The sequence below is a fragment of the Phoenix dactylifera genome, chromosome 8 (genome assembly GCF_009389715.1).
Source record: "Phoenix dactylifera cultivar Barhee BC4 chromosome 8, palm_55x_up_171113_PBpolish2nd_filt_p, whole genome shotgun sequence".
Lineage (NCBI taxonomy): Eukaryota > Viridiplantae > Streptophyta > Magnoliopsida > Arecales > Arecaceae > Phoenix > Phoenix dactylifera.
This window is the reverse complement of record NC_052399.1, coordinates 13,188,531-13,209,148: the sequence shown is the minus strand read 5'-3', so window position 1 is coordinate 13,209,148 and position 20,618 is coordinate 13,188,531. Positions and strand designations below refer to the sequence as shown.

Below are 20,618 nucleotides of genomic sequence, written 5' to 3'. Positions count from 1 at the left end.
TAGGAAGATATTCTTTTAAAAAATTTCATGGCTTACTGGCAAATGATGGAACTTCAACAACTAGTGCTAGTGCTATGTAACACATGCATTTTTCATCTTCGATTTATTTCATTTTATTTATAATATAATTAGAAAGTTAACATTCCCAACATGCACTTTGCTCTTCATTAGGTACAAAAGCCGTGTTAAATATTTTTTTTGAAAAATTAATTGTTTGTAAATGTGATCTAAAGTTTAATATCTCTCCCACACAACTACTTATATATGCGTGTGTGGATGTAGCAAGAAGGCTGCTAAAAAAGCCTTGAACTACTACCACATTAGTGAATGTTGGCCATGCTCAGCTAAAAGGAATAATAACCTGTACATGCCTCATTAGTAAGTGATAAAACGGCTGGTGTTATGCTAAGTATATATTCAAACTCTAGCTAATCTTCACCCATCCCCCCTATAGAAAAGTGTGAATTGTCTACAATTCTAGTCTTAAGAAACTTTTAGTGTAGGAAGTAAGTGGCAAATTCTTATTGCTTTTGTAACTTTACCTTGTATTCGATTTATAGAAGTAGTTTTAAATGAGAAAAAAAAAATCTCATCTATATTTTTAATGTTCTATGAATATCTGCCTCATATCCATTCCTAACAGCTTGAGCTGTGGAGGATCTAAATTGTACAATGTTCTAAATACGTTTAGAGGATTTGATGCAGCTTGGCAAAATTTTCTCTAAAAATTACAAAGCTTACAAAGTGCATAGATAATTGGGATGCCGAAAATTAATCTCTTGCAGTACTGCTGCACTCCTCATTTATTTGGAAATAGGTTCATATCTTGGTCTTCTTTGTCTACCAAGTGTTTGACCACCAACTTCTAACTCAATTTGCTTATGTATATGATGCTTATTTTTTAATTTAGATACATTTTTTCTGATATAACTATTTTCTTAATCATCATCACGGCATCCTGTTCATCAAGGTTCATTCTAAAGACAAGGAGAAGAATTGCTTTTAAGAATTTTCAGAAAGATGTTGAAATTTTCGTATTTGCAATACAAGGGACTTTATGGACTGTTATATCTCTATGAAGGCACATATTCTAGTCAATTTTCAAAATTTTACAATTGATACGTACAGATATAACACAAGTAGGTGGGCAGAAAAATTGTTCTTAGAATTGTAGGAAAGAGGATATTTCCTCGTAGAAACTGGTTCACGTCTGATTCAAGTTGGTGCTACGACACGTTAGACGATCATGCGCTGACTAATTCACCATTAACATCTTATGAATCCATAGGTCTGGGTTTCTTTCCAAACGTTGACGATAAAAATATAACAAAACGGAGATGCCGCGTGGTAGTTGGGTTCGTCCAAGTCTACCGCTGGAAAACGCTGTTTAGACTTCAAAACCCATGCATACGTGGAAAAAACCAGCTTCATAAACTTTCCTATATATACTGAGCTTCCTGTCATTCCTTTACCTCATTCTCTATCAGAGATCTTCCTCCCTACCGTCCTATAATCCGACAATAAGAATCCCACAGGCGCATCAGCTCTCTCTTCTTCACTAAAATGGGTCTGCGTCCAAGAGAGCTGCTGCTGCTCGTCTTGGTGATCTCAAGCTTGCATCCACTCATGGCGGCGAGGCCTTTGAACGGAGAGTGGTGGCCAGAGAACGTTGGGCTCTTGCTGGAATCCCTTCCGAAGGGGCCGACAAATCCTTCTGGGCCATCAGGCTGCACCAGCGACCCCAACAACCATCGCGGAATTTGTCCACCTTCTTAATCTTCATTGCCTTCATCATGCATGCCAGGGGTTTTGCGTATTTTCCTTTCATCCATGAAGAGCCCCTGAAAAATGATGGAAGAAGATGATAAATTTATGAAGCTTGGGACATCTTTTCTTTTTTTCTTTTTTCTTTTCTTTTTTTCACGGCTTAGGCAATTTTATTCTAATTGTATCCTCTATTCTTTCGCATGAGATATGGCCCATGCAATCGAACCACTTAAAGGAAATGTACCGTTTTATCATTGGTGTAATTCTTCTCATTTTCTCATAAAAAGGGTGTAAATTTTCCTTTCTTGAAGTCCATGTAATTGTGTATAAAATCCATATAATGCAAAATAAAAATTCCGATGCATTTCTATCTTGTTGTCTGCACTTACCTATAAGATTTTGCAACATTTTTTCCCAAACTTCGAGAAGGGATCAACGAAGTCACTGCAATTCTTAAAATAGCAGTATTGATATGTCATGATGTCATGACAACTCCAAGAAGAAAATTTATTTGTTGCCCCAAGAACCATGGCTCGAAGTTTGAGTATTGTTTGGTAAATTCCTAGATATTTGAACTTGGACAATTATATATATTCGGTGGGTCTCCTTCTTCTACTCTCAAAAAGAAAAAAAGATATGTCAGCATAGGGCATTTATCATTTAACTTATTTGTACCAAATTTCTTTATATACATTTGGATAACTAAAATATAAGCTGATTAAGGTTTACTTATTACATCCTATTTACCTAAATGCCACTGGGTTAGGGATTGAGGTTCAATATTTAAATTTGCTTTGGGGAAAGAACTGTGGAGCACCCTCCGATCCACCAGATAGATTTTGCCTGGGACGAAAGCTACCAACTTTATGATTGGGACCCACCACTGGACCGGTATGAAATGCCCCAATCTTTTCATGCTTTGCCTGGAAGAGAAACCGCGGGCGAATTAACCCTATGACTGGAAAATTCATGAGGTAATTAATTGATGGTGCCAATGACGAAGATGCACAGAAAATAAATTTGTTATTGTGGTTGTTGTCATTGCTGTTGTTGTTACTACTATTATATACGACGGTCCCGGCTATTATTATATGACTAGAATTTATACTGATGGCTGTGGTCATGAATTATATAGTGGAAAAGACAGCGTTGGGAAACTAGCCCCCATGCATGATAGTTTTCCAGTATTGCATGGTTTGTATATTGTACAAGCACTAATAATAATGCAGCAAAAGATCAATGCTATCATTTGTTTTGATATCATGTCTGTGAGCTTGGGTGAAAGGATATCTAATGGTCTGGCTGCCTAACTAGGCATTTTTAGGAACTATAGGAGGAAGCCATTGATTTTAGCCTTCCAAGTGAGAAGGAAAATGCTGTGGAGCAAATAAAGAGGCTAAAATAAGTTGAGCACTACAAAGGCTTAAGCAGAAAGAAGCAGTGTCTTGGCGTTTTTCTTTTTTCATGTAAGAATCTGGACTGCTAATGTTGTGTTAGAAAGGGTATACTTTCCCAAACTTATAGAGGATTTTTCTACTTGTATTGGTACCTTTCAATTGGCATTTTTGATTGCCTCAGACTATGTATATAACCTGGACCGTTGGGAGCTTTATCAAACCCTTTTTTTCCTGTGCTTTAAAGTATTATTTTTGCATTTCAACACTTTTGTTATGGCTTTTTCTTGAGAAAATTTGTGTTATAACTTCTATGTATAAAATACATGGCAGGTGCACTTTAGATGCGATAGGACCGAGGCACTTTAGATGCAATATTAACGCAGGGTTAAGAGGTTCCAATGAGGTAAATTGTGTTGCTGAATTATACGTAGGCTAATAATTGTTAATCTCTTTCTTAATTTCAGAAGATACAGTGTCTGAGCTTGCTGTGAAAATAGCCTTAGTAGAAGCAGTTTAATAGAGGTACGAACCCATTTGAGTACATCTTGCGTATGAACTCATCTAGCAAAAAGTCTTTGCACTGGAGGGCCCCAAACCTAGAAATAATGTTTTGCAATAGAGATTTGTTAAAACTATGAATTGCTGTCGCTGTTCTTTGGGTTACTAGGCATAGGATATTGGACTCAGGTGTCTCTACATCATATATCGGAGCCCTGCAAAACCAGCAGGAACTCCGAGCTAGCTTTTAGAGACCGTCGGTGCACTAAAGCAGTTAGTGAGCGGTCCGTACGTTTTTCCTCGGCCTTTTTTGCTGACCCAAGAAGTCAACCTCAGTGATTCAGTCAGTCAATCCAAAGCATGGGAACGAGTCCATTCAACCCTAAAATAAACTGATCAAAACTCAAGACTTCTTCTGATTGAATCAGTCCATGATCAAAACGAGTCTCCCGTGTTTCCCACCAGATTTGCTTGGCTGATCCTCGTTACCACATAAAAATGTGAAACATGGTAACCTTTTAGCCGCATATGACACGAATCATAGTGTTTCTGTGGGTAACGTTCATACTTTGCTCTTCAACGTTTTCGTGGGTACGTGTACCAGGCATCCGTTCTACCATGCCTCGAGTTTTCAAACGTTTAGAAACACAAAACCGCGTGTGGACTTAGTCCAGTCTTATGAGTGGCGAAAATCGATCTAGACTTCGACCATGCATGCAAACGTGAAAGCTGCTATATATATATCGAGCAATCGTGTCTCCCCCACCTAATTCCATCAACAAACTAAGGTCTCTAGTTTCCTTCTATCTTATATTCCAAAGCAAAGGGAAGCCTACCAAAGGAATCTCTCGCTCTCTTTTATTACACAATTAAAATGGCTGTGCGCCCAAGAGAACTGTTGCTTCTTGTGTTGGTGATTTCAAGCGTGCATCCTTTTATGGGGGCAAGGCCTATGGAAGAAGAGACGTGGATGGAGAACGGTGGGCTCTTGTTGGAGTCTTTCCGAGGGCCGGTCACCCATTCTGGAGCTTCTGGTTGCACCCACAACCCCAACAACCATGGCGGCCCTTGCCCGGTTCACTAACAGTTTCTCATCTGGTTCAGGTTGCATCTTTAAGAATGATTCACCTTCTTTTGCGACTTCAACTGTCGGATCACACAATGACCACTTCGAGATTTGTGTGGGCGTGATCCAGTTGTCCATGTTGCCGAAGAGCATCCTGAAACCTTCTTACCTTAGGAAGTCCTGTTGGAATTACGACCGCCCACAAAAGCATGAAAAAATGGAACTCTTTAGGAGGCCATGCAAGAACTTGTAAACGAGAATTCTTGCACGTTATTTAGCATGTATACCAGTGTAATTGTTTTTAAATCATTTCCATATCCTACGACATAACCATTAGTTCTTATTTCTGTTTTCTTATCAAGATTTTTTGGATAGCGGAAGTCGTCAGATATAACGGCTCTATATATATCCTGTTTTCGTCTTTGCAAGTGTAATATTCGTTAAACAAGATTGGTTGGGTGGAATTCTCATTCTCATACTCAAACTACTTTCTTCTTCTGAGGGAATGAGGCGATTATTTCACATTTATAATGCGTGGTTAATGTCTTCAAGATGAGATCCATATCTGAGGGAGGACTGGTCCAGGTTTGTAGTGAAGCTGGACTTTTCCTCTCTCTAGCGGCAAGCAACAACAACTTTAATTGAACGAACAAAGTCAGACTAGACCATAGGGGTGCAAATGGGTCGGGTCGGACTAGGGCATAAGTGATGCCAACCCAACCCAGTTTCTTGATCGAGTCCTAATTTTGGACCTAGACCAACCCAAGGGCTCGTTTGGTTCGCGGGAAGCATTTTCCTTCCTAGGAATACGATTCCTGGGAAACAAATTCCTAGGAAGAGGATTTCTAGGAAAGTACTTTTGGCATGTTTGGTTGACCATGGGAAAGTGACAAATTTCCAAGATGCTTATGTTTGGTTGGCCATCCACTTTCCTAGGAAAGTTATATATAATTCCTATTATGCCCTTAATAAAAATTAGGTTTTTAATGCCTCTTTAATGCTTCTTTAATGCTGAAGGGACTTTTTGGGAAAAAGTAAAAATGGAGTGATTTCCGCCTCATGGAAAAGTAACTTTCCCATGTTTCTCATGGGAAAGACTTTCCCATGAAATGTGGGAATCACATTTCCATGGGAATACAACTTTCCCTTCTCTCTCCTTTGAAAACTCCAACCAAACAAGAGGCATCTCATTACTTTTCCGTTGACCACACTTTCCCCCCTTCTTTTCCCGCGAACCAAACGAGCCCCAAGAGAATATCGGGTTGGGTCCACGGCTATAATTTTTGACCCAACAGGTCATTCAGGTTAGGTCAAGTCCATGTATAATTTAGTTCCAACCGAAAATATTTAGGCACAATTCAAGTCGGGTCCAGACCCCATTCAACTTTACAAAATAAATATGAAGCAAGTTTCAGTATTCATGCACAATGCATTATAAAAATTCATTTATAATTAACAAATCCGAACCCTACCGATACCTGAATGAATAGGACGGTGAATTAGAGTCAACTATGGGATTATCTAACTTTCAAATGGGTTGCAAATTATTTTGCATTGCAATGCAAAGATACATCTTTGACCCAGCAAACTGTTTACAAACACCAAGTTCAAGCATTGCTTAACAGCACTTTTAAAATAATTTTCAATATTTGCATTAATCCCTTGTGTCCCAACCAAATGTTAATGAAGTTTTGGGCATATTATAAATGACAGTAATTCAAACACAACAGCTATTCATGATATCCATCACTTCTAGAAATTTTAAGAGACGAAGGCATATATGAAGGATGCCAATGCATGGGTAGCGAATGTTAATGATGCTTTCGAAATTGCCCGTATCATTTGAAATGCCATTCCAGACTAGCCGCTCTTGAAATGGATCTCCCAATTGATCTGCTGAAACTAAGCTCTTGATCAGATAAAAAAGAGTCAACATCTCTCATAATAACTATGAAATGAAATGTGTAGATATGGCAAGAGAGACCATCTCAAAACAAATAGTAGACCTTACAGAGGAGTAGTGCTTGACTACACAAACTGCTCAAAACAAAATGCATTGAAACTTTCGAAAGGAGCCCATCTCCATGCATTGATGCTCGTGCTTTTTAAAAGTGTCATCGAAAACCTTAGTGCGCTAAGACGATACTCTAAAAAGCATCTTCGGAGGCCTAATCTCTCCTAAAACAGTACTTTAGAAAGCATTGTTGGAGGCCTAATCGCCCTCCTCCCCAAGACGATGCTTTAGAAAGCGTTGTTGGAGGCCAATCGACCCACCTCCCCCCGGCCCCCGCCTCCCCAACAAAATTTCCAACCCCTTCCAACCCTGCCGCCATCATCCCAATCCTCCTTTTCTAGTCAAGTCCACTATTTCGTATACCGAAAAAAGGTATGATAAGGCAAGTTTTGTATTGATTTCCAATAATGGATTAGATCGCACCAATGTCAATCCTTTTTATTCAAAGGCGAAGATTCAATCACTTACCTCCATCAGCCGAAACAAGTATAAGGTAGCGGTGGATGCGGAGGAGGTACTACAGAAAAAGTTGGTTTTACCGACGCTTTTTTGCCGACGCTTTTTACAAGCATTGGTAAATTTCCGTCTAGCGTCAAAAGTTGCCGACGCTTGTAAAAAGCGTCGGCAACAGACGACGCTAATAAGCGTCGGTGTAGTTCTCCGGGCTAAGACGACGCTAAAAAGTGTTATCGGAAGCCAACAGAAAAGACTCAGGCTAAATACCAACGAGCTCTCTCCTAACCACACCTCACACACCTAGTCTCTCTCTCTCTCTACCTGGCCACCGCCCCCCTCTCTCTCATCCCTCCTCCCTCATCTCTCTCGCCCATTCCTCGTCTTCTCCAGAAACATCTATTTAACCAGTAGTATTACCCACATCTCTCTCGCCCATTCCTCGTCTTCTCTCTCTCTCTCTCCAGAAACATCGGTCACCATTAAAGGCAGAGAGGAAGGTAGGCGATGGCCAAGACCAAACCCCGCAAGAAGGACCTCGATTCCTACACCATTAAAGGCACCAACAAGGTCTTCTTCCCCGACCCCAATGCTCCCCCTCCGCCGCTGCCGCCGATGCCTCCTCCCACGCCTCTGCCGCCCATCATCGAGTTCGAGATGTCCTCCTGCTCCTCCCTGCTGTACCCTACGCCGCCAGAAGTCGACGGAAGTGCCAGCGGCGCCGGCCGGTGCTGCTGCTGATGCGCGGCCGCCGCCATGGCCGCCATGTGGTGGTGGTGGTGCAGGTACCCCGCCGGCGTCCGGTAGTAGGGGAAGAACTGCTGGTGGTACTCCGCCCCGATCACGCCGGCTCCGGGGGCGACGCCGCCCTCCGTCTCCTTCCGGTGGAAGTTCCGGTGGCAGCTGCAGGCGGCGCAGCGCAGCCCGTCCAGAGTACCCTCCTCTCGGCCGCCATGAACTCCCCGCACCCATCCACCGCATGCCCCCCGATATTCACTGCGTGGTTCTTGAGGCACTCTCTGTACCTCCCTCCCCCTACCCCGCTCACCTTCCGGTTACCCGGCGCCCCCGCCCCCACGACCGCCACCATCCCCACTTCCCCTCATCCGCTGCCACCGCCTTCGCTCACCTTGCCGCCTCCGGCAGCGCCTCTGTCGGAATTCCCCAGAGGAGCCTCGTAGCCGGAGCCCACCGACAACCCGATCTCCTCCTCCGGCTCGTCGTGGTCGTCGAAGTCCATCTCCGGATCCATCGACCGGAGATCCCCGGTCAGATCTCGAGATCAGTACCCGGACCTCCTCCCCCCTCCCTTTCTCTAACTCCCTCTTTCTTTTCTCTAACTCTCGGGCTTAGCCTAGCTTTAGCTTAGGGGAGGAGATAAGAGAGAGTGTGGACACCATCAATTCACACACCGCCCGCACCCCGGCCATCCTCCGCCTTCTGGAGCTCTCCGCCGCCTGCGCCAAGAAGGCCCTCGATCTTGGCCCCTAGGGCCTCTTATTCCCCAGATCGAGTCCCCTGGCGTCGCCGAGCTTTGCGAGCATGGGGTATCTGCAGGATGCGATGGAGGAGGCAGAGAGGAAGGTGTTGGGGAGGATATTGGGGAGGAATCGAGAAAATTATTTTTAAAATTATTTTTTTAGAAAAAAATAATTATAACGACGCTTTAAAGCGTCACTAACTGGGTTTTTAGCGACGTTTAAAAGCGTCGCTAAAATACGTCGCTAAAAACCACCTTAGCGACGCTTTCTAGAAGCGTCGGCAATTCTTTTTTCCACTCCGACATAGCCGACCCTTTGGCGACGCTTTTAAAAGCGTCAAAAGGAAACAGACCGACGCTTATAAGCGTCGGTAAAGGCCTTAAAAAGCGTCGCCAAATCTTGTTTTTCTTGTAGTGAGGGCCGTCGTCGGAGGGAGGACAACATGGTCGAGATTTAGAAGAGCCATCGAGAGGAGAGCCTCTAGATGAAGCGCCGCAAGGGCATGCAGGCCCAGTTCGCTCCCTCCTCGATCCACACCTCGGCTGTTGAGAAGAAGGTGATCTACTTTGCCCTTTTGATCTATAGTTCTAGGATCCTGAATCGCTAGATCGGCCCGATCGATGGGTTTGCTAGAATTTTCCTAGTTGTAGGTTTAGAGTTTGGGATTTGGAGTTCACGATCCTTTTTTGTTTTTCTGTGAATTTGCAACTGGAGAGCCTTCCAGCTATGGTGGCGGGGGTTTATTCGGACGACAACACGCTTCAGCGGGAGGCAACCACATTGCTCCAAAAACTTCTTTCTATAGGTTGACGCGCTCGCAAAAATGTTTTCGCGAAACTAATCTCCCAAGTATAGGAGAATCGTACAAGTAGTAAAATCTCGGAAGTCCAAGGTCGAATCCTCAGGGAACGAAATATATATTAGATTATTTAATATAATTTTAGATTAATTAATTCAATAAATTAGTGAATAAAGATGATGTTTTGCAAATAGAAAATAAATCAGTAAACAGAGAATTAAAATTTGGATAGATTAAGATGGTGTAGGGATCTGGAATCCCCTTCGATGATCTTATTTTCAACAATTAAATTCTGCAATTCTTGATTAAGGATCAATCAGATAAATTAGTTCTAATCATGAAGTATATAGTTTAAAAACATGAATTCAAGATCTAAGTATTCATTGTGCCGATTACGTCTACGACAAATCAAACATCGAAACAATCCATGAATCAAGAAATATAAACCATAAAAGATCTATCGCATAGATAAGCATGCAAGAATCAAAAAAAACATATTAATAGATGTGAATCAAAGAGATCAATCGTTCAGAATTTACTTGAAAGAAAATAGGACATCAAAGGTTCCTCCATCACCCTTCTTAAGATATCAGCCCTCCATTAAAATATAAGCCTTTCCCTCTCTTTTTCTTTTCTTTTCGGAAGAACAGGGCATCCCTGTTTCTTCCTTCTTCTTTTTTTTTTTTTCGGATGGCAGAGGCCCTCCTCTGTTTTTCAATGGGAAAGAATGATCCCCCCAGCCCTAACCGAAAGAGCCTCATATAGTTCACAAAACTCTAGGGCCAGCGATGGATCCTTTTTTTCAAACGGATGGGATTGGGAAGATTACACGCGGACGGTTGAAGATGAAGCGCGTGAGATGCGTGGGATCCTGATCTTCTTCAAATGGATGCACAGAGGCGCTCGGGAGCTGATCGCGATCGCTTGCATCGCGGAAGGCTTGTTGGGACTCGGATGAACGCGTGGATGAGCGGAAGCGAGCTGATCACGGGAGGCAGCTAAGATACAGGGCGCTGAAATCGCTGGGGAGTCCAATGCTGGCTCACGGACGCTTGGCATGATCGTGGGATCTGGGATTTCCTGTTGTTCCATCGCGGAAGGATGCAGATGAATTGCACACGAACGACTGGATCTCGTGGTCGGGATGCTGGGAATTGGTTGCATGCGAATCCATAAGAGATAGACGGTGAATGAAGCCAGGAGATCCGATCGCGGAAGACTGGGATCTAGATGAGATACGGATCCAGAAGTAGGGGATGCAGGAGAATCACGGGAGAAGGCTGGGAGGTGCTGTGAACGTAGATGGGAGTTGATCATCGATGCTGAAATCGCGGGATGCCGTGAGCGCTGATGTGGCTAGAACGTGGACGGCTGGAGCTTGTGCACTGGAGCATGGAAGCTTGGGAATGCATCACGGGAAGGAGCTAACAGCGGAAGAACAACTCGGATACTTTGTTTTGGGAAGAAACAGAGGAAGAGGTGGACACGGCTGGGAGAGCTGTGGGTGCGGGAGATTGCATTCGGAAGTATTAGAATGTTGGCGCCTGGGCTTAAGATGCAGAAGAAGCTGGGATGCACAAGATGCTGGAAGATAATGGGCATGCTGTTATAAACCCCACGGACCGTTGGATCCTTCCGGATAATGAATCTAGGCCCCTTTGGCTACTGCTCCATCAGGCTGAACTTGGTCTGCTAATACTCCTTTTAGTGTGCAAATGTGGCTGACCTTATGCGCATTTTAGCTATGATTTACGATCACCTGCACCCCACAAAAGTATAATATTAATGCGACAATTTTATCATTATTTGTTAGCAATAATACTAATTTAAGTGATGTATAGATCGCACTTTTGTGCTCTCATCACATCCCCCAACTAGCTTATTGCTAGTCTCTAGCAATTAACGAGCAAATAATAAAATAAGAGTACAAAAGGTGTGGTTTAACCTTTGACTTTTTATTGAAGCTAAAGACATAAAAACTAAGATATGTACTCACTTTCGTAGGAATCACGATTGCACTTAGCACGTACAACAAGCCGTTAAACCCTAGGTTACCCTAGTGGACGAGTGTTGTCTCGTGAGGGTTTTCAGAGATATTACCCACAAACATCATGAATGATATGACATGAGATTCTAATAAAAATAAATCCTAAGCTAATACATATGTAATTAATTGATATATATTTTCAAGTATGGCAACTGTCAAAGCAAGGGAATATAAAAGTGTAGTGTGCATCAAATCACATGACTTTCTCAGAGTACTAATACCTCCACCACAAAAGGGCACCGCCTGAGTTTTAGGTGCACTTCTCAAGTCCACAAGTGTTTTCTACAATTTATTAGAACCTGATCCATCAAATTTTCAGAATATCACATGTTGTCTAAATTTGTCAGAATGGTTCGCATATAAAGAAAGAGCTATCAATCCCAACTAAATAACCCGGGTACATAGAGGTCCAAAATAATGGAGTCAAACCAGTCATTACCACATGTCACTAGGTTCAGTCCGACCAACCCTATTCATGCTTATTTTTATTTTTAAATACATATGACGATTACAATAGTCCAACCCCATTAGGCTCTAGTAAGATCCATGTAGCGAGCTTTCAGCCAATGACCCCCGATCCAGGTTGGCTCAAGACATTAGGTGAAACATCCCTCGGGCTTTAATTACTCGAACCAGACTACGCCACGAGGCCAGACTTGTCATCATAAGAATTTTTTTTTTTGTTTTATAATTATGCAAGAAAGAGAAGATAGACTGAACCATATAGGTATTTTTTTTTAGGTATATGTGACTGCATCGTGGACTATAGGTCAACCAAGGTCGGATCATAAGGCACCTAAGTAATCTAACTGGGATATTCAACCTCTATCTTTATGTGAAAACCAAATCCTGAATCTTATGGTACGAACAAGGATACTCGTACTTCTTTTATGGATAAGGCTAACAAAAATGCAGTTAACAAATGTGAACTCCTGAGGCTTTCCTATTATCATTAAGTACACGTGCGGAAATCTAATAATAGGTCTCTGATTAGTCATAGTAGGCATGTGTTCCTTGCCTTAATAGTTGTACAAACTCAATATGAAAATACATGTGCATTTGCTCAGAAAAAAGTAATAGAATAAATCAAATGCAAAAACAAGTTTTTTTTTTTTAAATCAAAATATTTTTCTCCTCCTAACTTAAACATTGTATTGTCCTCAATGTAAAAAAAATGCAAGAAAACTATATATGAGAGACAATAGAGAAAATAATAGAGAGGAAGAAGAATACCTTGAGCTGTTGATTTTAGAAAAGAAGACCTACAAAATAAGAAGAAAACTAGAAATAAAAAAAAAATTGAATTCTAACTAATATACACATACCTTGGCCATCAAGCTCAGTCATAAGAAGGCTCCCAAGGAAAAGGAGTCCTCTTCATCTGCAAAATTCTCAAGAAAAGGTTTTTAATCTGTGTCCATTACCTTAAAAATTGTGCCATCCTATGGATTCTCAATTTCAACTGCCCCGTGTGGAAAAAAAGTTTTTACAATGAAAGGACCTGTCCATCTTGATCGTAACTTTTCAGAAAACAAATGTAAGCGAGAGTCATAACAAAGAACTTTTTTGTGCAGGTTCAAAAGATTTTTTTAGATTGATTTATCATGCTTAATTTTCATTCGTTCTTTACAAAGTCTAGCATTGTCATACGCATCCCGACGAATTTCATTCAACTCACTTAGTTGTATTTTTCTAGCTAAACCAGCATCTGACAATTCAAAGTTTAATTTTCTAATGGCCCAATACGATTTATGCTCTATTTCAACAGGTAGATGACATGCTTTTCCATAGACTAGCCGATATGGGGACATACCAAGAATAGTTTTATAAGCAGTACGGTATGCCCACAATGCGTCAGAAAGTTTTAAAGACCAGTCTTTGCGTGATGGATTCACCGTTTTCTCTAAAATTCGTTTAATCTATTGATTGGCTAACTCTACTTGGCCACTAGTCTGCGGGTGATAAGGAGTTTGCAATTCTATGAGTGATACCGTACTTTCATAATAGGATCTCAAAAGGCTTATTACAGAAATGTTTTCCCCCATCACTAATTATGACCTTGGGCATCCCAAACCTAGAAAATATATTTTTCTTTAAGAAATTTTAAAACTGGTTTGTGGTCATTTGTTCGACAAGGCACAGCTTCTACCCATTTGGACACATACTCAACACCAACTAAAATGTACTCATATCCAAAAGACGGCGGGAATGGGCCCATGAAATCGATGCCCCACATGTCAAAAATTTCAATAGCAGTAATGGGCTGAAGAGGCATCATTTGCCTACGAGTTAGACTCCCAACACGTTGACATGGGTCACATGTCCGACAGAACTCGTGGGCATCTTTAAATAGTGTTGGCCAATAAAAACCACATTGTAACACCTTAGCTGCTGTTTTCTTAGATGCAAAGTGTTCTCCACAAGCACTGGCATGACAAAAAGAGAGTACAATTTGTATCTCATGCTCCGGAATGCATCTTCTAAAGATTTGATCATTGCAATACTTGAGCAAATAAGGAGCATCATAATAATAATTTCTTACTTCATGCAAGAAATTATTTTATCATTCGATCCCCAATGCTCTGGCATCCGGTTCATGACAAGAAAGTTTACAATATCAGCATACCATGGCATAGTAGAAAGTGCAAACAATTGCTCTTCAGAGAACGAGTCCTTGATGGGCAACTGTGGCAACAAATCATGAACAACTAGCCGTGATAAATGGTCAGCAACCACATTCTCTACTCCCTTTTTATCTTTTGATAGTGATGTCAAATTCTTGGAGTAGAAGTATCCATCGTATTAAGCGTGATTTGGCCTCTTTTTTATCCAGCAAATATTTTAGCGCTGCATAGTCCGTAAAGATAACAATAGAAGCACCAAAGATGTAAAGCAAAAATTTGTCTAATGCAAATACTACTGCAAGCAATTCCTTCTCGGTGGTGGTGTAATTCATTTGAGCATCGTTTAAGGTTTTGCTTGCATAGTAAATGACATATGGCTTATTATCCTTGCGTTGTCCCAGGACAGCTCCTATCGCATAGTCGTAGCATCGCACATGATCTTAAAAGGTAATGATCAATCAGGTGGTCGCATGATGGGTGCAGTGCTAAGCATAGCCTTTCAATTTTTCGAATGCCTCTTGACATGTTTCAATCGAATTGAACGGTGTATCAAGGGATAGGAGGTTACATAATGGTCGAGCTATGACACTAAAGTCCTTGATGAACCCCCTAATAAAATCCTACGTGACCCAAAAATGATCTAACATCTCTAACTGTCTTGGGTGCAGGTAGCTTGGCGATTAAATCAATCTTAGCTCTATCAACTTTCATGGCCTTCGATGAAACAATTATGTCCTAGGATAATTCCCTTTGGCACCATGAAGTGGCAATTTCTCCCAATTTAGTATCAGATTCTTTTCCATGCATCGAGCTAAGACTACTTGTAAATGTAATAAACAATCATCAAAAGAATCGCCAAAAATAGAGAAATCATCCATAAACACTTCTAAAAATTCTCGTTCATTTCTTCAAAATGCTGAGCATACACCTTTGGAATGTTGCAGGTGCATTACACAACCCGAATGGCATTCGACGGAACGCGAATGTGCCAAAGGACAAGTGAAGGTAGTCTTCTTTTGATCCTCAGGTGAAATTTTGATTTGGTAGTACCCGGAATAGCCATCGAAAAAATAATAGAATTTGTGTCCTGCAACTCTTTCCAAAACTTGGTCTAGGAAGGGTAGGGGAAGTGATCCTTCCTAGTGACCAAATTTAATTTTTGGTAGTCAACACAAATGCACCAACTCGTCGGAACACGAGTTGGAACTAGTTCACCCTGCTCATTTTTGACTACCGTCAGACCCGCTTTCTTAGGAATGACTTGAGTAGGACTTACCCACTTGCTATCGGAAATTGGGTAAATAATACCCACGTCAAGCAACTTGAGGACCTCTGCTTTAACCACATCTCTCATCGTAGGATTCAACCTGCGTTGCATTTGCCTTGTGGTTTTGGCGTTGTCCTCCAAATATATCCGGTGCGTGCAAATTAAAGGGCTAATCTCCTTCAAGTCGGCAATAGACCATCCTAAAGCTCCCTTATAATTCTTTAGAACACCAAGTAATTTTCTTTCTTGGGCATGATCCAGATCAGATGAGATGATTATAGGAAATGTGTCCTCGGGTCCAAGAAAGGCATACTTGAGTTCCTTCGGTAAAGGTTTCAACTCGAGCTTAGGTGTTTGTTCATGGAATGGTACTATCTTTGCTTTTCGAGGTGGCAACTGTTCAAATTTCTCTATTCTGTGGTCTCCACCCATTGACCATCATAACATCCGAATTATCTAAAACATGTGGGACCACATCAATCAGCAGTACCTTCAGAACACCAATCTATCAAACCATTGTCGGCCGATTCAGTAAATGTTTCTTTTAACAGATATTCTTCCGCAATGGTTTTCAACCCATTCAACTTCTTTACTTTCTTCATGATCACTGGGTTGTTTACCTATACTAAAGACGTTCAGTTCCAAGGTCATATTGCCAAAAGAAAGCTTTATGACACCATTCCTACAATTGATCAATGCATTAGAAGTTGCAAGGAATGGACGTCCTAAGATGACCGGAATCTGAGATGGTGAATTGGAAGCCGGATGTGTGTCCAGTATGATAAAGTCGACAAAAAAATAGGAACTTGTCTACTTGGACAACACATCTTCGATAATTCCTCTAGGAACCTTCATGGACCTGTCAGCTAATTGTAAGGGTCACAGTTGTTGGCTTCAACTCACCCAAACCGAGTTGCTCATATACCGTATATGGCAACAAGTTCACACTCGCTCCTAAATCTAGCAATGCTCGCTCAATCCTAAAATTGCCAATGATGCACGAAATAGTTGGGCAACCTGGATCCTTAGATTTAGGAAGAATGTTATGCTGTAAAATTGCACTCACATTTTCAGCCAGAAATGCCTTCTTCTTGACATTTAAACGACGCTTGACAGTGCACAAATTTTTTAAAAATTTTACATAGAAAGGCACTTGTTTGATTGCATCAAGAAGAGGTACATTAATTTTTACTTGCTTAAAAAGATCAAGATTTCAGGAGTTTGGTTTCAAGCTTTTGCTAAGGCTTTAATCTTTGTGGAAATGGTGCAGGAAAAGGACATTTGATTTTTCAGTAGATGTTGGTGCTTCAGTTTCTTCGTTATCCTTTTCTTTTTTCTTTAAAGGGTCAGAATCAGGTATGCCTTGAGTTTGTTCTGAACTGGTTGGTCAATAACTTTTCCACTTCGCAAAGTTATTATACTCTTCGCTTGTTCTTTATGCGAAGTTGAAGATGATGCATTGCTACGCCGTAGACATGAGGGTTAGGTTGTGGTTGAGCTGGTAGGCTAGCCTTCTCTGAGCACTTAAAGCAGTGGTCAGCAGTTGTCAGTTGATTTCTTAATTCATCATTGATTTTAGCTTGACCTTGCATGGAAGATTGCAAAGTTTCTTCGAGACTGGAATTTTTGAGGGGGTGCGTGTGCATAATGAGGTTGCGGAGGTGGAGGAGTGGGTTATATACTTGTTGAGGGTTGGTCATTCCTCCACCTGAAATTTGGATGGTTCTTCCATCCAGGGTTGTAAGTACCCGAAAAAGGATTATTGAAAGATTTTTGATAGGTTATTTCATAACATTGGCCTGATCGTGCAAGACTTCTTTGAATGCGGGTATTGTAGGGCAATCAGTGGTGAGATGGCCAGGCATCTCACAAATCCTACAACACTCGCTGTTATGTTCTACGGTCTTGACGGGGTTCAATCCTTCTAAGTTCAATTTCCTCTACCTTCCTAGTAAGGGCTGCCTTTTAGCCTGAATATCATCCTGAGTACTAAGGTTGTAAGGCCCCGTGTCCAATGCTAGTAGGGCTTAGGGCAAAGTTTATTCATTCTATCCCCTGTATCCATAATTGTGCAGTCTCTGCAAGAGAATCGAAATAGTCCCATGCCTCATCGGATTGCTTTTCCAGAAATAGACCATTGCACATAGTCTCTATAAATGTTTTTAACTGTGGAGACAATCCTTCGTAAAAGAAACTAATGGTTCTCCATGTTTCAAACCCATGATGAGGACAAAAGAGAAGCAAATCTTTAAATCTCTCCCAGCGTTTATAAAATGTTTCCATGGTCTTTTTGTTGGAAATTACTTAATGTGCCTTTCAAAAAGTTAGGTCCTTTGTGGCGGGAAAGAATTTTTTCAAGAATTCTCTTTGCATATCATGCCATGTTTCCTAGCGATCTAGGTCTCAAGGAGTTCAGCCATGTTTTGGCTTTATCTTTTAAGAAAAAAAGGGAACAAGGTCAATTTAAGGACATCTTTCGATACATTTGGCACTCTAAATGTGATGCTAATTTTTCTCAAATTTCTTAAGGTGAAGATAAGGGTTCTCGGATTTCATTCCATGATACTTGGGCAGCAATTGAATTACTCCTGTGTTTGATTTCAAAGTGTCCTACGTTTTCAGGAATAATCATGCATGAAGGTTGACTAGTCCTAGTAGGATATAAGTATTGTCGAAGTGTCATAACTGGGGGTCTACCTTCATCACCATGGTGACTTCCTACATCATCATCAGCCATCTCACCAGATCTGAGATTTTACGAAAGAGTTTCAATATTTTGGTTTAAGGAATTGTCAAAAGTTTTTCGATTCAAACATCCAGTGTTGTCCCTATTCCAACCTAGCATACAAAATTTAATTATTTTTTTATATTTTTTTTAAATAAATATAAATATAAGTACCAACTAAAGATACCCTAAACGACACCCTAAAATAAAAATCTATTCACAATCAAACATGCAACAAAACATTACACCTCAATTTCTAATGTTTTTCTTAAATTTTTAGACAGCTCCTAACTGGTTTGAAGAGGGCACCTAAGCCTCCATCCGGTCTAATGAACCGAGTTGACCAGGTAAGCTCCCAGGTAAGTGGAAGGGTCACGATGCGTTCACAAAGGTCCCACTTAAAACCCACTTACCTCGAACAGATGAACTGTCTCCCTTATAGGACAAAGCTTGCCTAGACATCACCTAAGCCACCGAGCGAAATTGGTGCAACTTTCGGTGGTCTTCGTCCTATTGAGCTCGAATATCCTTAGGGGCCAACGTCTAGTTGATTTTAGTTAAGCTTAGGATATTTATGCAATGGGGTGATTTTTGGGGCTAAGGACCGAGTGATGAAATCCCGACCTTATCTTTTTAAATGGGTTCAGCCCTTAGAATATTTATGCTGATGCTTTATACTATATGCAACAATCAAGAGATTTTTTTTTAATGTTTTATGACATGACATTAAATTTCATTGAATAGGTGATCAAGCAAATTATTTATTTTTTAAAATTTTATGAGTTGAAGTTTGAAATTTGAATTCTGAAATTTGAAATTTGAAATTTTAGGTTTTTCCTCTCTCTTTTTTTTTTGAATAATCACCCTTGATCTTTTCTTAAAGTTTTTTTCTTAAATTTTCAATTAGCAACAAGGGTTAATGAGATATGATAACAATAAAATTCTGATTCTAAAAAAAAAATTAAATGCAGAAAATTAAAAACAGAAAGCAGCAAGGTTTCGTATTAATCTAATGGTCTTAAAAGTTTCAGAATGTCAATCAGACCGTTCGCACTTTTGTGCTCTCATCATAGGTATTTGATTGATCAAAGATTCTCTTTTTCCTCTTTTTTAATGGTTTTGTGGTACCTCTTCTTCAATAATATATTCTCTTCTATGTTTTCCCCAACTTCAGGTCAGAACTTATCCTATTTGAAATGAATTTGGTTTGCACATACTTGTTTGTGCTGTTGTTTGATTTATTTATTTTGATCCTTGTACTTACTAGGTGTAATTTGGGCAGTTTGAAGTAGCTTGGGCGCTCACTAACATCTCCTGAAGGACCTCAGAGAACACCAAGGTTGTGATAGATCATGGGGGTTGTCCAGATATTTATTAAGTTTCTCAGTTCCCCAAGTGATGATGTTCGTGAGCATGTACATAGGGATCTGTATATTTAGAATCTAGATTTTTTTAACCAATAAATATACTTGTTGATAACTCTGAATAGGTTTATTTTTTGAGAGACCTTAGGTAGTTTTTGATCCTAACACCCCATCGGCGACCACTACCTCCTCAAATCCACAAAAAACCGTTAAGAAACCTTCCATTGATGAATATGTGCAGAATGTATTACAGAGTTTAATTTTTTTTAAAAATAATTTATTTTAAAAAATAATATAACAATGCTTTAAAGCATTTGTTATAAAACTATTGGTGGTTAAAAGTGGACGCTTTTAAGCATCGCTAGCTGTTGATGCTTATAAGCATCCCTAAAAGTCGACAGTTAGTGATGCTTAAAAAAACGTTGACAAATTTTTTTTCCAATCTCACATTGTCGATGCTTTTGCGACGCTTTATAAAGCGTCGGTAATAAAATTGACAATGCTTATAAGCGTTGATATAGGCAATAAAAAGTATCGGCAATACCTGATTTTTTAAAGTAGTGTCAAGTATTGCCATGTATATATATATATATATATATATATATATATATATATATATATTATATATATATATATATATATATATATATATATATATATATATATATATATATATGTGTTATATAACAAACATAAAAAGGGAAAATAAAGAAAACATCTATTACCCAATTGATGTCATTAAACTTTCTCACGATGGTAGTCCCAGCTGTAAGAATATTATAAATTAATATTCTATTAAAGTGTTCCACACACCCTATAATACCCAATTAAAGAATTATGGGTCATACTAGTCCAATTGTATTTATGGGTAGAAAACCTATTAAAAGAGTCTTTTGGTTTTCTTGCTTGTAAGAGCCTTTTTGGTTTTCTTGCTGGTAGAAAACCTATTAAAAAAGTCCTTGGTCTTCTTGATGGTGGGAGACCTATAAAAGAAATGAGAGACTCTAGGGTTCATACCTACAATATAATTTGTGCCTCTAACCATCGTGAGACCACTCTTTGAGGAACATTGTTAGGGTGATTCCTTCTCTCTAAAAGCAAGGACAGATTTTAGCA

General features: G+C 40.2%; 1 protein-coding gene and 1 pseudogene across 1 annotated transcript; one reads left to right on the top strand and one right to left on the bottom strand.

Moving 5' to 3' along the window:
- Nucleotides 1–7,740: 7,740 nt before the first annotated feature.
- LOC120111715 (zinc-finger homeodomain protein 1-like) lies at nucleotides 7,741–8,447 on the bottom strand. Its single transcript, XM_039129578.1, has 2 exons — nucleotides 8,325–8,447; nucleotides 7,741–8,214 (listed from the first exon to the last, which is right to left on the bottom strand). Exons 1-2 carry the CDS (start codon nucleotides 8,445–8,447, stop codon nucleotides 7,741–7,743), a joined length of 597 nt encoding a protein of 198 aa, XP_038985506.1.
- Nucleotides 8,448–17,628: 9,181 nt separating this feature from the next.
- On the top strand, nucleotides 17,629–17,728 carry LOC120111813 (annotated as a pseudogene).
- The last annotated feature ends 2,890 nt before the right edge of the window (nucleotides 17,729–20,618 follow it).